Genomic DNA, 17,458 nt, shown 5'->3' on the forward strand with positions numbered 1-17,458 from the left:
CCGATGGCGACCAAAAGCTCTTCAATTGAGTCGTAGAAGCATGTCTAGTGGTCAACAAGCTCTACACTAGTGAAAAAAGAGGTCCACTACACACAAGTAGCCTCTGAGAGCCAAGGTCAAGGGTGGAACCACTTCTAGAGCCTCATGTGGCAAGACCGTTCATCTAATCACGGCATTGGTTCCAGCAGCACAGCTGAAGTAAATCCAGCTTTTTAGAAAGCCATATGGGTGCACGCTCAGTAGTAGAGCCTGACTTCCTGGATCCCTCAGATCAGTATACAAAGCAAGTAATGGAGCAGCACACAAATAGTTTCAATAAAAGATGCTCAGTATCCTAAGATGCCCTCTTTATTTCTCCTCCATAAAAGCAGCGATGCTTCTGCCATGGTACAGTCTTTGTCAAGCTTGACATGGTATATCAGTTGTGTTCAGTCAGTGTTTTGTGCCGAGCTGGACGCAACTGATGCCATTTTGGTGCACAGCTGGATATAGCCAAACAGAAAAATGCTGCATGCAACAATGCAACATTGTCCTGTCCACCGTGGGGAGGCAGCCAACATCAAAACTGAATATGCCAGATGCCATGAACGATCCCATAGAGAACTATAAGATCAGTTCTGGTATCAGTTTCCCTTCAGCATTTGACTAAAACAGTGGAGAAAAAAAAGCCGAACTGCTGAATATAAGAGAACTTGATCTTAGCTGTGCTTAAATGAAAATATTCAAAGGCTGCAAACAGTTCCTGAACATGTCCTGCTCACGCAGATGAGTTTGTTATAATGTACAGTATGATCCTCTGTTAAAGCTATCAGACCTGAATCTAGGAGAGATTTGTGCTCCTGCTGTGTTTAGCTCACTAAGGATTCCTAGACTTATGCCATATTTACACAAGCGATATTCCCATGCGATTTCTGTCCAATTCTGATATGGATGGAACTTGCACTGGAAAAGAACTCAATAATTTTAATGGGTTAATACACATAAGCAACTTTTCTCTTGAATTGAGAGTCCGACATAGGAAAGCCGCAGCATGTCCTAATTGTGGGCAATTCTTGTTCAAGAATTGCCCATTATTTCCCATGGGAGCATGAAAAAAATTGCATTGCTCTAGCAAGCCATGCAATTTGCATACTTATGTGATACAATTTCAACTATTGGAAGAACATGCAATTTTTTCACATGCGTGAAAAATGTGTATACATAGATGTGGATCATAAATTTTCAACACTGAAACGCATCGAAATCGCAGAAAATCAAGTGTGATGTACAGTAGGTGAGAGTCTGACTGTAAATACAGTAGTAGTAAAAGGGACACTGACAGCTCAGCGATATGTTCAGGACATCCCGCAGTCACATGTGTTGCCTGTCATGGCAGGGATTCTAAGAGGCATATTCTAGCAGAATAATGCTTGACCATATCCAGCAAGGATGTCAAAGGTGTACCTCCACAACATTGCCACACTTCCGTGGCTTGTCCAGTCGCCAGATGCATTGCCAACATAACATATATGGGACCATCTGGGACACCAACTTTGACAACCCACGAGCTTGTATGATCTCAAGGTGTAGTTGCAGCAAATGTAGACAGATATGCCTCCATGCTCGCCCATATCACAGCTTTCATCCCAGCTAGAAGCGGAACAACAGGGTATTACAGCCTCTATGCCCACCTGTATCACATCTTGTATCCAAGCTAGAGGTGGTACAACTTGATACTAGAACTTCCAAGCCCGCCTATATCACGGCTTGCGTCCAAACTAGAGGCGGTACAACAGTGTACTAGAGCCTCCATGCCCCCTATATCACATCTTGTATCCAAGCTAGAGGTGGTACAAGAGGCTACTGGAGCCTCCATGCCCACCTGTATCACATCTTGTATCCAAGCTAGAGACTGTAGAACAGGGTACTAGAGCCTCCATGCCCTCCTGTATCATATCTTGCATCCAAGCTAAAGGCAGTACAACAGTGTACTAGAGCCTCCATGACCACCCATATCACAGATTGCATCAAAGCTAGAGGTGGTACAACAGTGTACTAGAGCCTCCATGCCCGCCCATATCACATTTTGTATCCAAGCTAGAGGTGGTACAAGAGGGTACTGGCACCTCCATGCCCGCCTGTATCACATCTTGTATCCAAGCTAGAAACTGTACAACAGGGTACTAGAGCCTCCATGCCCGCCTGTATCACATATTGTACGCAAGCTAGAGGTGGTACAACAGGGTACTAGAGCCTCCATGCCCACCTGTATCACATCTTGTATCCAAGCTAGAGGCGGTACAAGAGGGCACTAGAGCCTTCCTTCAAGTGTTCACTTTTCCACAACAAATTATTCTTTTGCTTTGATATTGTAATCACTTGCTTATATCAATGTTACAATCAGAAATAGAAAGTTTCATTTGATTCCGACCACCCCTTCTAGGAGCTTACATTTTTGGGACAATGAGTATATTTTAACTACTCCATGTGAACCTAGAATTCTTCAATTTACTGACAGTAAGCAAATGACCCGAAAATAGTGCGGGAGTAAAAAACAAAGTATATGAAAAAGTTCTATAACTTTACTATTATACAGTGATGAGTTTTTGCTTACAGAAAACTGGTAAACTCCTGTGAGACATTTGGGTAACAATATCCGCAGAGCAACACAATGGCAAACATTAGAGGCCAACAGCAAGCATGTGAACATTGTTATGAGTCATTTTTGGCTTTTCCATTTTATTAAGTTAATTACCGGAGCATGTGGCTTTATTCATGATGTGTGTAATGAAAACAATATATAACATGTACAGTATGTAAAAAATGAAACGAACACCCATATGTCCAGGCACTGCATACATTACATAAAGCCTTTGCCATACCTAGATCTTGTAGGACGTCCAAACAGGCCAGAGTAAGTAATAATTTGTGGTTTTGAATCAATAGCGAGGTCATTTATGGCCGACTCTGACGCACTGGCCATCAGGTATCCATGTGATTGCACTCTCCGACAGTATAGCTGTCCTTCTCTTTCAGCTCTTGATGGCTTCAGGCTCTGGAGTGAGGGTTGACCTGACAGCTGCTCATCCTGAGGGAGTCATAGAGAAAACACATGAAGCTTCCTACTTGTCCGCTTTTAGAACATTCATCTAAAACATGGACAATAAAAGTTATATTTCTCTTGTCACAAAGGAAAGAAAGTTAAATGTATACCCCACAGGCCTTAAGGGTGAGCACTAATCTATAACTCTTAGATACATCCACAAAAACGATAACGGCATGTTATACAATGTACATCTGTTTTACATGAGGAATGTATTTAGATGGTAATCCAGATTTCTCTGTGTAAAGTTCTGGCTTTTTCTGCTGTCCGCATCAATTGCCTTTAACTGACTATTTCATTTTACAAGTCAAGTTTGGTAAAGGATAAAAATAATAGCAAAAGAAAAAAATAAAATATCAAAGGATATAGAAACATTGAAAAATGTTATAGAAAAGGACACACGAACCACAAGGCGAAGAAAATATGTGACATGCGTATTGTAACCACAGAAACATAGAGAAGAAATATTTTTCAGTGTTTGGGAAGTGGTTGAAGATTATAAATGACCTTTTAAATTCGGCCAATTAGCAGTAGAATAAGCCAGCACATGAATCATACGTCGAAAAGGAGAGTTGTAACTTTAGTTGAAGGCTTACCAATAATAATAAATATTTATTTCTGAAAAAAATGTGATTTTAGGCAAAAAGGATAATTCATCTTCTCAGAAAAAAATCGGAACTAATTGAAAGAAACTTTGTAGTCTCTATTAATGCCATTTGTATATATGCCACTAGTTATAAAATGACATTGAAAGCTGATGCTGTTCTCAACAACACCACAGTTTCCCAGTTTTATGTACTTTTTAATTTCCTCTGTGGAAAATCTGTTCTTCATAAAAGTACTGCTAGGGAAAATGTGGAAAAAGTTGATTCATTCCATATTTACATTCCTGCTAGTACCTGGAAATGAACCAATTACAATTGTACGCCAGAAGACGAATGGTATCAGAACTCATCTTCCTATAGGCAGTGGTGACAGTACAACACTTTGCCTTGATAGTGTGAGCAAGCAAATCGACCTACCATCTCCGTTAGACCTTAGACTCTCTACCTGTGGTATGTGTACTCCAGGGGGTACAAACCATGTTTCTAGTAAGTACTTGACTTATCAACATGCTATTCTATTAAAGGGATTCTGTCATCAGGTTCATGCTGCCTGAACCATGGGTAGCATGAACCCAAGACAGGAATATCTGTTACCCCTTGTGGGTGTTTATTCATAAATGCGTTGTAGTATAAATCCACTTTGAAGTTTGACTCAGAACTGCGCTCTAATTTTTTTTTTTTTGTGAAAATTAGAGATGAGCGAGCACGCTCGGATAAGTCAGTTACTCGAGCGAGCCTTGCTCTTCTCGGGTAACTGCATTCTTGTCCGAGCGTGCTCGGGCGGCGGCGGGGGATAGCGGGGGAGAGAGTGAGAGAGATCTCTCTCTCTCTCCCGCTACCCCCCCTCCCCCGAGCATGCTGGGACAAGAATGCAGTTACTCGAGAAGAGCAAGGCTCGCTCGAGTAACTGACTTATCCGAGCAAGCTCGCTCATCTCTAGTGAAAATCCATTCTAAATGAACAGATTTTGGTGGTTTGTAATGTAGGGATAGCAAGTCCACAGTAGCCAGCAAAAAGCAATTTCTACATGAAACTAATTGTGTTCGTAAGTCACTTGTACTAACTACTGCGTTATAGGCTTTTTTACTGTAATTGTTAAAATATGTTCCCAGTCCATTACATGTTACAGATAGATAATATGATCTGGCTTAGCATATGAACACGAAACTGAATGAGATCATCCAAATTAATTCTGACAGTGTTATGTTAAGTTAGAATTGTTTCTTGAAAACTCTTTGGACACATATGGCCACATACTCCCATCAGCCTAGGTTTGCTTATAGAACTTCATAAGGAAGGGAAAGGATGAAAGGACCCCTATTAGTGGTGTGCCTATAGAAAAGGAGATCTTCTGCACCACTTGGCTAAGGGTTCGAAAAAGAATCGATCACAGCAAAAAACACAACATAAAATCCCAGAATTACACATGCTTCGATTAGTCTGAAAAGCCTGCTTATAGCATGCCATTATACTGAACTAAGTGAGAAAAATCCTGACTTCTGCCGATAAAACACATTGCTTTTATATTTCATTCATTATTAAGTCTTCACGGGAAAAGGCTCTGTAACGTCTCCATTCATGGTTATAGCTAAGTAATCATCTAAAAATGTAATCTCATATATTCTTCTGCCTGAGTCACCAACATAGCTGGCATGTATTGGAACATTGCATGGGAACAAGATTGATGAAGTGTATCTCAATGGCTCAGAATCAAATCATTCATGTGACTGTTGCTTGTAAAAGAAAAAGAATAAATAGATGTGGTGCAATATTTTCCACACATTTAACCAATCAACTTTTCACAGTTGATACAGTTCTGCATAGCGGGCTATTATTGTATATGTGTCCGTACAAATGTCCTACAAAGAGACTTTCGTTGTTACTCTTGTGCTAACCACAAAGCTGCATTGTCGTGGCTTCAACTTTTGCTAATTTAGAAGAAATACATGTAAAATATTAAAAGAGTATTCTAGGTTCAGCTATTTCTTTGTATCAGTCTACATTTTATCGTCCTATATGCATTCTGTACACTTCCAAAATTTAGTGAGAAATAGAATATCTGGTGGTCAATGTGATCATTAGAATGGTCGTAGCAGCAGGAAATGTTGGGGACATCCCTTTTGGGTTTTCTTAGGTCTCACACGAATAGGTTTGAATTGTGGATTCCGCAACTTCCGTCCACGTGGACAACACGTCGGTAATAAGCAGGCATTAAAAGGCATGGACTTTTGAAGTTTCACTCCCACTTATGGGTAGAGATCGCGGATTCCACAAGCGGAAGAAAAATCAGAGCATCCTCTATTTTACCGCGGATTCCCCGTGTATGGGCTCCATTGATCTTTATGGATGCATTCGATCCACAATGCACGGGAAATTAACATTTCATATGGATGCAGATTCTCCTGCAAGTTGCTAGGAGACCAGATACAAATCGAATAAAGAAAGCAGGAATTTGTGGGCAAACCATGCAGGACTGAGTCTGGGAGCAGCACACCATCCAGCCTGATGTCTGCAACTTCTGCTTGTTCTTCTGGGCTTTTCCTCCATAAGAAAAAGTGTTTGTTTTTGTGAAAGTGGTTTATACTACTCCAAAAAAAAAATAGTATAAACGAGCCAAGCTAAGACAGCAGTACCCTGCTCTGAAGGCTCTCAGAACACTTCTCACCACAACAGCACAAGAGAATGTCACCTGGGCAGCCGCCTGAGCAATAGAGGGGTGTTTCCATGGGGATGGGCAACTTTCTGATGTCATTCCCTGCTTGCGATCTTTTTTCTGCGTGGATGATACGTTGTCCTTAAAGGGGTTGTCCCGCGCCGAAACAGGTTTTGTTTTTTTTCAATAGCCCCCCCGTTCAGCGCGAGACAAACCCAATGCAGGGGTTTAAAAAAAAAAACGGATAGTACTTACCCGAATCCCCACGCTCCGGTGACTTCTTACTTACCTTGCGAAGATGGCCGCCGGGATCTTCACCCACGGTGGACCGCAGGTCTTCTCCCATGGTGCACCGTGGGCTCTGTGCGTTCCATTGCCAATTCCAGCCTCCTGATTGGCTGGAATCGGCACACGTGATGGGGCGGAGCTACGAGGAGCAGCTCTCCGGCACGAGCGGCCCCATTCAGAAGGGAGAAGACCGGACTGCGCAAGCGCGTCTAATCGGGCGATTAGACGCTGAAATTAGACGGCTCCATGGAGACTAGGACGCTAGCAACGGAACAGGTAAGTGAATAACTTCTGTATGGCTCATAATTAATGCACGATGTACATTACAAAGTGCATTAATATGGCCATACAGAAGTGTATACCCCCACTTGCTTTCGCGGGACAACCCCTTTAAGGGCTCAGTCACACAGGCATTTTAATGGGCGTAAAAAAATTGCACTAGATAGAACCAACGCTTTAATGGCAGTGGTCACATGTGCGAATTTTACATGCGGAAAGACGCCTGCAGCGAAAATTATAGGGCACCGGTTCACAAAACGCATGTAACTGCCACAAACCGGTGTTTTGCGTATGTGAAACCCCTGGATGCTTTCGCATCCTGGGGTTTCACCCTGCACTCAATGGGGCCGGCGGCAGCAGTGTCGACCCCATTGAGAACATATAGTGAAGATCGTGATCCTCTGCCACATCTGTCACATGAATTCATAAATGGGTGAGTGCTGCCTCTGATTGGCTGAGCGCAGGGACCAATCAGAGGCAGCTCTCAGCTGTCATTCAATAACTGAGAGCTGCCTCTGATTGGTCACAGTGCTCAGCCAATCAGAGGCAGCCCTTTCAGCAGGCAGAAATTTTAAATCCCCGCTTGCTGAAAGCTCCTCATAGCAGTGCAGGAGAAGATCTCGCTGGATGCGGCTGAGCCCCAGCAGCTGCAGAGAAGTGAGGATAAGGGGTTTTTTTGTATTTTTTACACATTTTTGGATTTTGGGATTTTAAGCCCTTCCCCGAAAATCAATGCAGGGCTTGCCAGCAGCCCATTGCTTTTAATAGAGCCAGCTGTATTGCTGTCTCCATTGAATTCAATGGAAGAACATCGCAATCCTCTGCCACAGCTGTGAGAGCTGCAGCAGGGAATAGCGGGCAGCACTCTTTTTGAGCGAATAAACGCTGCTAGGTGCATTTTTTCTGCCGTGACGCCTGCGTCGGTCACGAGAATTTTTGAACGCATCAGTTATGCGCACTTAAATTTGTGCGGCAAAACGCCCGTGTGACCGTGCCCTAAATGTACCTTCATGCGGAAAACCAGACATTTATGCGAACATTCGCAATTTATTTCCACAATCATTTGCAGGTCTTCCACTGTGAATATCCTCATGCAGAATCCAACCCGCTCATGTGAGTCCGGCCTTAGTGGGCAAATAGTCAAGCATGCTATCCCCACAGAAAATATAAGCTGTCCCCCAGCTACATCTCATCAGTAGCATGCATACTGTATCACTATTGCCATTGCAGGTAATTTATAAATCTTCCCATAAGACATCTCATGGACCTCCTGGTCATTATTACGTGATTGGTGCTTTATGTATCTTTAGTCAAGTCTATATTGGGCAGTACATTAAGCTGCCCTGGGAATCATGGTTTATGTTTGGAATAAGCTCATACAGCCAAAGCATAGCACAGTTTGTACTGTGTTTAGGACAACTAATAAAAAAACCACATGCACGTGCTAAAATAACGATTATTCTTTTTTGGGATTTTAATGCTGGGGTGGAGCGACCTGGCTTTACGGTCTGCTGCATTCCTGTGGTGAATTTATAAAGGAATGTTGGTGCTGTTTTCCCACTTATCTTATTTTGCATATATTGAAAAGTGCACCTGACATATATGCTGAGCTTACATCACAGATATGAAGTGAATACAGATTAAGGCCTTAGTCACACGGGCGTTTTTTCACGCGATTTGCGGATCGCATGACGGATGCGCATCCGCAAATCGCGTGACCGATGCGCGCAAGTCGCCCGCAAATCGCCCGAAAATCTGCTCCTAGCCGCGTTTCATTAGAAACGGGCCGGAGCTGTCCAGCGCATTGCATTCAATGGAGACGGCAATAGAGCCGGCTCCATTTAAAACAATGCGCTGCGGGCGAGCCCGGGATGAATTGTCGGGAAGGGCTTAAATATATAAGCCCTTCCCTGCAATTCATCCTAAAATGTGTAAAAATAAAAAATATATATATACTCACCTTCTCCCGGCAGCCGGAGCTCCGCGCGGCCGTCCTGCAGTGGGTGTGAAGGGGGTGTGAGTCAGACCTGCCCCCTGATTGGCTCAGCGCTGAGCCAATCAGAGGCATGTCTCACTCACACCCATTCATGAATTCATGAATGGATGTGAGTCAGACCTGCCCCTAATTGGCTCAGTGCTGAGAGGCAGCAGTCACTCACCCATTCATGAATTCATGAATGGGTGTGTGAGTGAAACCTGCCTCTGATTGGTCAGGGCTGTGACCAATCAGAGGCAGATCATTCAGCAGGCGGGGATTTTAAAGCCCCGCCGGCTGAATAGTGCCGAGAAGCAGTTCAGGAGAACTGACAGTGGCCGTGGCTGGACTCCGGCTGCAGCGGAAAGGTGAGTATACAATTTTTTTTTATTTTAACACATTTTAGGATGAATTGCAGGGAAGGGCTTATATATTTAAGCCCTTCCCGACAATTCACCCCGCGCACGGCGGCAGCCCATTGCTTTCAATGGAGTGGCTGTATTGCCGGCTCCATTGAATTCAATGGGCAAACATCGTTCTTCTCTGTCACAGCTGTTACAGCTGTGGCAGAGAAGAATGATTTGTCTTCTATATGTTCTCAATGGGGTCGGTGCTGCTGCCGCCGGCCCCATCGAGCGCATATAGAGAAGAGAACAGGAATCGCAGATCGCAGATAGGTGCGATCTGCGATTTCTGTTCTATAATTTATCGGACGAGCGCATAAAAAGCGCTCATGTGTCCGATACCATTGCAAAGCAATGGTTTTATAAAATCGCCGGACGCATGCGCATGCGCAAATCGCGCGAGAAAACGCCCGTCTGACTAAGGCCTAAGTTGTGATAAGTTAATCAAGATTATAAAATGCTACCACCAAGTGCTAGAACACAGAAAATGTTAAAATCATCTGTCCAAACTACCTCCAGATTAGTGTTTTCCAAACTCAAGTCCACATGACCCCCCAACAGGTCATAATTTGAGGGGTCAAACAACTAACGACCACTTGTCTGTTAGTATGTATGTATGTTTGTGTGTGCTTCTCATGCTCCGCCCCTGGTGACATCATGGCAGGTCCTATAGTATATATAAAACACAGAGCCTGACCGACAGAAGAACAAAGTAGGGCTCTTGGAAGGGGAGGACAAAAATAACAAAATGAGAATACAACTAAGCTGTTATTATTTCAGACACAACTGTGTTGTGGGAGGAGCCATTCTGGAGTTTGGTAGAAAGTGCTGCATACTGGATAAACCGGCAGCTCCGAACCTGGTGACGTCATCGCAGGTCCTAAAGAATATATGAAACATAGAGCCTGACTGACAGAAGAAGAACAAAGTTAGGGCTCTTGGAAGGGGAGGATAAAAATAACAAAATGAACACAACTTAGCGGTCCTGACAGGAGACACCAACCTACCACCACCACAGAGATTTGGCAGGCTGAAGGACCTGTGGTGGCATCACTTCTGTGGGAGGAGCCATTCTGGAGTTTGGTAGAAAGTACTGTATACTAGCCGACAGCAGCTACCAGGACTTGTAATGACATCACTGTCATGTGATCACATGTGTGAGTGGAGTCAGAGATCACTTGACCAGGGGCTGATCACTGCATCCAGGAGCTCTGTGTGTGTCATGTATGGGAATTAGGATGGATCAGCATAGATGTAGCAGAGCTGTTTTTGTTGTGTGGGAATCAGGATGGATGTAGTACAGCTGTGTGTGTGATGTGGGGCATTATGATGGATGTAGTAGAGCTGTGTGTTTGATGTCTGTGAATTTTAATGGATATACCATGTAGCACAGCTGTGTGGTGCATTGCACCACCATAAACACTGGTACTATAATATCATACTAATTACTAGTATTCTATACAGGGAATGATGTATGAGGCACGGAAAATAATTACATCTCATGCGCAATACTAAGGAAATCCTGGAGTGAATAATTGCAGTTTACCATTTGGAAGTCTTATAAATGAATCCAGGTATAGCAGATACTCATAAAATATATTTTACCTAAAAGTAAGATGCCAACCGTAACAGCTAGAGATGGATTATTAATAGTTGTGGGCTGTTTTTTATGCTTAGCACTGGATTAATTAGTTTCAGAAAACAATATTAATATTATTAGTCTAATGCCCCGTTTAGATGGAATGATTATATCATTGACAAAATCATTAAAACAAATGAAACTGAATGATATTCATTCAGTTTAAACGCGGGCAATGACTGAATGACGAGTGAGAATCGTAAGTTTCTCGCTCATCATTCAGTTTTAGTTGGCATAAAAACCAGCACTGGCTCCAGCACTTATTGTGCCATTTAAACACTAATCATTTATATAGGAATGTGGGCCAGAAACGCTATATTTTCTCCTTAGGGAGAGCACCTAGAAGGTGAGTGGGGGAGGAGACTTATAGGGCCATTCATGCTGGATAATATGCAAATAAGGGAGATTGTACAATACCTCTGTAGCACTACCTATTGGAAGACAGCATTCCTGCAAGTCAATGTTAGACTCTTTATACAAGCCTTATAACAATGACTGGGAATCGAAAGCCAAGACAGAATCCATACACAGACAGCTGTTTTGGGGTGTTTGCCCCTCATCAGTGTGCAGTGGATTTCTGGCTTGGCTAGTGAGAGGCCTGGGGCGGGGGTCAGGAACGCTATCTGTTCTTCTTAGAGAGAGCACCTAGAAGGTCAAACACTGCACGATAAGTGCTCGAGGACTGTGCATACTAAAGAGACTGCAGGAGTGTAAAAGAGCTGGTGATGATGTGACCAACTTGTTCCATCGAGGAAAAGAGAATCGTGAGATTCTCGGCCCATGTAAAAGGGTCATAAGGACTGAGAGAGTGTTGCATGACACAGAGATTCCCTTTTCGGTGTTCTTTCATTTTGCCTGTAATTTATTGCTCCCTTAGGCCCTGTTCCAGGCATAACTCATTGCTTTAAACAATCAGGTTTGCCCCTAGAGTTCCTTCAATGTTGCAGCACACAATGAAATTCTAGAGCAATGTTTCTCAAAAAGGTTCCCACTTTAGAAAATCCTTACTTGTTAGATGAGTCTCGAGAATAAATTGATCACATAACTTTTTTCTGTTAGTACCCCCAGCAATTAGCTGTAATCTGTGAGGAAACTTGATCAGTGTTCAACTTCCCTGCAGCACCACCACAGGGGAAATGAAGTATTACACAGTATTCATTTGCATCAATGGAGTGCCTGTGTAATAGAGGACAGCTCCACCAGAGACACTCTTTCTAACTCTTCTCTTCTCTGGTCATGAGATAAAGATTCGGAACAAAAGATACCCTAATTTTAACTAGAATGGGTGTTCTAAACTGGAGAATGCCTTTAAATTTTGATAAACCCAAAAATCGTAATTTAAAAAAATTAGAAAGTTAGGACAAAAGTACCCCCATGTTGCACAATATACTGTGAGTCATACACTATTTTACTTAATTATATAACTGTATATTTAAAACAATCGGAATTATTCCCTGTGTAGCCTGCTTATTCTTATTATCATATTGAGACTAAAGCTTTGAGGTCTCCATGAATGTTACTACTCAGTGACCATAATATAATCACAGGAGTCTGATACACATTGTGGTTATCACACTGTACTTTCATTTCACATTAGTCCAGGCACTGTGCTATCTTGTGACTTACTGATAAGTGTTCTGCCTCTATCCTACCCGGTATGGGAAAGAAGACAAGATACGGATATAATGGGAAGCTTGGAATTTTCTGTAACTGATAGGTCAGAGTGTTCATGGGAACAATAGAAAATAATAGTTAGACTAATGTGGTCTCCTGATAGGCAAGGCATTGGTGAACTGTATCTGTAAAAAGCTCATGATAATGGGAATTTTCCTTTAGAAAAACAGTATACAGAAATATTTGAAGATGCTTCATCTGAATAGTTGCCTAACAAAGCAAACATACCTTTGTTATAATGTGCGGTGAGATATTAAACTAAGAAATAAATTGATGTTAGTAAATATATGTCATTTTCTAGAAGTCCAATATAATTTACTAGGATGAACCATGATGCTTTCCTAATTGTAGTAAAATGATCAGTGTATAATAATAGATTGGGTTGAAACCTATTGCTAACACTGGATATAACTGCAGCTACTTGGGTGAGAACAGAGCCCCCAATATGAACTACTCACCAGTGGCACATGGGAGCTGTGGCACTCTTGTTTCACTTGTGTTCTCGCTCTGCCTTGGCATCTTAGTGCCCCCCTTATTTGCCGACCGTAATAACTGGGCGGTACTTACCCATGCATTCTACAGGATACTACCCTATATGATACCACCAGGCCTTGCAATATTAAAATATGTATTAAAGAGTGCCATTTATGCAGCATGAGGCCTTAGTCAGACGGGCGTTTTTTCGCGCGATTTGCGGATCGCATGATGGATGTGCATCCGCAAATCGCATGACCGGTGCCCGAAAATCGCCCGAAAATCTGCTCCTAGCCGCGTTTCATTAGAAACGGGCCGGAGCTGTCCAGCGCATTGCATTCAATGGAGCCAGCAATACAGCGGCTCCATTGAAAGCAATGCGCTGTGGGCGAGTGTGGGATGAATTGTTGGGAAGGGCTTAAATATATAAGCCCAGCGCTGAGCCAATCAGGGGGCAGGTCTGACTCACACCCCCTTCACACCCACTGCAGGCCGGCCGCGCGGAACTCCGGCTGCCGGGAGCAGGTGAGTATGTTTATTTTTTTTATTTTAACACTTTTCTGGATGAATTGCAGGGAAGGGCTTATATATTTAAGCCCTTCCCGACAATTCATCCCGCGCACGCCGGCAGCCCATTGCTTTCAATGGAGCCGGCTGTATTGCTGGCTCCATTGAATTCAATGGGCAAACATCGTTCTTCTCTGCCACAGCTGTTACAGCTGTGGCAGAGAAAAAATGATTTGTCTTCTATATGTTCTCAATGGGGTCGGCGCTGCTGCCACCGGCCCCATTGAGCGCATATAGAGAAGAGTAGGTGCGATCTGCGATTTCTGTTCTATAATTTATCGGACAAGCGCATAAAAAGCGCTCATGTGTCCGATACCATTGCAAAGCAATGGTTTTTAAAAATCGCCGGACGCATGCGCATGCGCAAATCGCGCAAAAAAACGCCCGTCTGACTAAGGCCTAATAAAGTATTTAATACACATTTAACCATTGCAACAATCCCCAGGAGGTGCTGTTCCACTACTTTACATCTGTCTCTCCGTTTAATTGTTGCCATCCCCAGAAATATGGAGACATGTAACAGATATGTCGAACTACAGTATCTCCTGTTTCAATGTCCATAACATATTTAACAACTAGCCTTCCAGCTGACAAGGGAGCAAAGAGTGCAGACTCATTCTCTAATGGTTAGATTTATTGGGTATCCCCAGAAGTGGGCTTCTGCAAAACATCAATGGCTTGCTTAGCTTTGCCTGCAACAGACACTTTCCTGCAACAGACACTTTCTAGGCCACCACCTGGAGTAGGCCCCCAAATGTTGATTGTTGGGTTGCAGAGTGACACCATTCCATTCTTGCAGAACAACTGGTATGAATCCCTCCTTGCATCCCTGGAATGGAGGTGATGAACAATCTGAACAGGTAGCAGTAAGTTGCTCATAATTTGTCAAAGTCCCACAGTAAGTCAGATCTCTACTCTATGGAAGGAGAGTACTAGTTCTATACCAGGCATAAACACAGTAGGATTTGCTGCGATCACCTGATTCTCCACTTCCCAGACATATGCTTCTGATTAAAACGTAATAGTTTTTGCGTCCAGTTGCTCAATTGGACCCACAGGGCCTCAGAATTTGCTACTAAGCGTTCTACTCCTGGGTCAACAACCAGCCATGACTTCTTCATCTAGAAGGAGGTCTATTTTCCTCAGCATCTGCAAGGGCCTCTTTTTCTAATACAGGACCTTTTTACCCTGTACAGCATTCAGCAATGCCAATGCTTCCATCTTCTCCAAATATTTTCTTGTACTCCAGGAGACTGGCCAGGTGCAAGATTTTCACGCAAAGCAATGAAAGAGGTGTGGCAACTTGCAAAACATAGTTATTTACTGCATGTGAAAACTGGACACAAAGCCACACGGTAAGGCAAAGTCTTTGACTCCCCCAGCAGTTTAGGATGAGCTCTGTTCATTCTGCAGGAAAAGGGCATTACAGTTTAGGACCAACAGAGCTCGTTTTACTTTAAACGGCTGAAGCTTCAGTTCTATCAGGGCTACTGGGGATGTAATTCTAAAGCTAAGACTCTTGACATTCAAACTAGACCAAAAGCATGTTCACAAACTTAAACGAACCAGAGCTATAACTATTTGAAGTTCAGTTGGGAATACTGAATTTTACAGCTGTCATTTCTAGTTTGTGTACAGAGGAGGGAAGAGTAGAGATCAGTAGCAAAGAAGATCTGTGATCCTCTCGTATATCTCCCTGTCCCAGGGAAGGGTGGGACATGAATTTCTCTTCATTGTATCACCCCCCCCCCCCCCCCCATCAATCAGTTAGCATATTTGCTCTCTGATTCTCACATGGGGGTTTTTCCCAGAAAAGTGGTGAAATGATGAGGATTTAGTCATGTAAACACTCCTCCACATCATTTAACGCTGCAGAAGATGGCCTGTAAATTATTTTGTAGACAAAAAGATGTAAAAATTTTTTTTCTCCTTACACAAGACTTTAAATTCTAAAAAAAAAATGAAAAGAACAAAAAAAACCTTACACATAATTGGTATCAGTACATAATTGGTATCTATAACAATCTGTGCTATAAAAAACAGGCCTCATACAGCTCTTTCAACTGAAAAGTAAGAATGCTCTGGTCTTTGGAATGTGGCACCACCCAAAAGTGTTTTTGTAAAAAAAAGTGTTTATATTGCAGAAAAGTAGTAAAACGCGAACCCTCTATAAATTTGGTGTTGTCATAATTGTAATGACTCGCAAATCAAAGGCAACGTAATATTTTTAACACACTATGAATGCCATAAAAATAAATCACAAAAAAACTGTGGGGAAATTGCTTTTTTCCATTGCCCCCAGGAAAAAAAGTTACTAAAAGTTATTCAATACATTATAAGTATCCAAAACTGGTTGCTATAAAACTGGAAGTCGGCCCGCAAAATATAAGGTGTCATACAGCTACGTTGACGATAAAGTAAAAAAGTTATGACCATTGTAACTGAAAAAGCGATACGATTTACTGGCTCTTAAGGCTAAAATTAGTTACGTCACTAAGGAGTTAAATTGTATTTAAGGTGACTGATTTTTGCATCAAATACTTTACATGGAACATAAATTCAAAATCTACAATAAAAAAGTGACATTTTCAGGAGGGTTTTTCCAATGTTAGTGTGACTGTTGGGGGATTAATGTTATAAGGAAATTCAGTCCCAACTGGGTAGAAGTGGTATTTTTTCCCAAATATCTGCACAGTGGTCACATGACTCAGACTCTTAGATGGATGTGGGAAGATATATTGCCCATATATCACTCCCTCCTCGGACTCTTGGGCCTCTCCACAGCCCAAACCATTGGAGTGTCTGTCAGGACTGATACCCTGAGCTCAATCCGCTGACCACTACTGCACTCTACCTTCACCCCTTTGGGCTGCACTTTCACTGGATTGTCTTAGCAAGCATCCTGAGTGTGTAACACTTCTACATCCTAACTCTTCAGGTGGGAAGAACGCCAGCAATATAAACTACTCCCCAGTAACACGTGGGAGAAATGATGCTCTTCCATCACTTGTATCTCCACGCTATCCCAACATTTTGGTGCTCCCTGCTTTCCCAGCCATGACAACTGGGCTGTACCTTCCCATGTATTCTACAGGATATTACCGACTTAGGGTACATGCAAGGACATTTTTTGCATCCAATTTTCGAACAGAAAAATTGGTCCAAAATCGGACAAAAATAACACGCATTGAATGGGGGTATTCACACGGGCATTTTTTTTACTGGCTCAAGTAGTCCGCATTAATAAAAAAACTGCACCATGTCCAATTTTTGAAAATAGTACATGTAATATGTGGTGTCCCGCACATCGGACAGCCCATGTGCTTTCTGATCTGAGTTGCACTCCAAAGTTTCGGACACAACTTTTTAAATATCTGTGTGCATGTACCCTTACAGTATTAAAACATGCATAAACCAGTATCATTTCTGCAGCCTAATAAACTCATTACCGCACATGTAATACCAACATTTCCCAGAGAAGCTTCCCCATACTTTACACCACCATTCAGTGTATGCACTGTGGTTTTTACATCTTTTCATAACTACTCTGATAAATAATGCACTGCAGTATTGTTAATGGCGTTAGCATATGTCAAGATAACAGCCTTCCCAAAAAGGATGACTCCACAAATATACTGTGCCAAGAGCAATTAGTGCAGTGCATGAACCACTGGCCTGAGGTTGTCACACACATCACATTACATGCAGTTAAAATGATATATAGATAACCTTACTTTTAACAGAACCTGAGCTGACATTATATATTAATGGCAATCACACATTCTCCTTTATCCGAATCTACACAATGGCTAATGTCA

The 17,458-nt window shown here is 42.5% G+C and overlaps 1 protein-coding gene across 1 annotated transcript in view; it reads right to left on the minus strand.

The window, feature by feature from the left end:
* The window catches only part of LOC136610626 (uncharacterized), a 209,558-nt gene that overhangs the window by 83,871 nt on the left and 108,229 nt on the right, over window positions 1–17,458 (minus strand). Inside the window, exon 4 of the mRNA XM_066589840.1 lies at window positions 2,862–3,067. Within this exon, the coding sequence (XP_066445937.1) occupies window positions 2,862–3,067 (206 nt within the window). The remainder of the gene's footprint in view (window positions 1–2,861; window positions 3,068–17,458) is intronic.

This window comes from Eleutherodactylus coqui, chromosome 1 (assembly GCF_035609145.1).
Source record: "Eleutherodactylus coqui strain aEleCoq1 chromosome 1, aEleCoq1.hap1, whole genome shotgun sequence".
In the NCBI taxonomy this organism is placed as follows: Eukaryota; Metazoa; Chordata; class Amphibia; order Anura; family Eleutherodactylidae; genus Eleutherodactylus; species Eleutherodactylus coqui.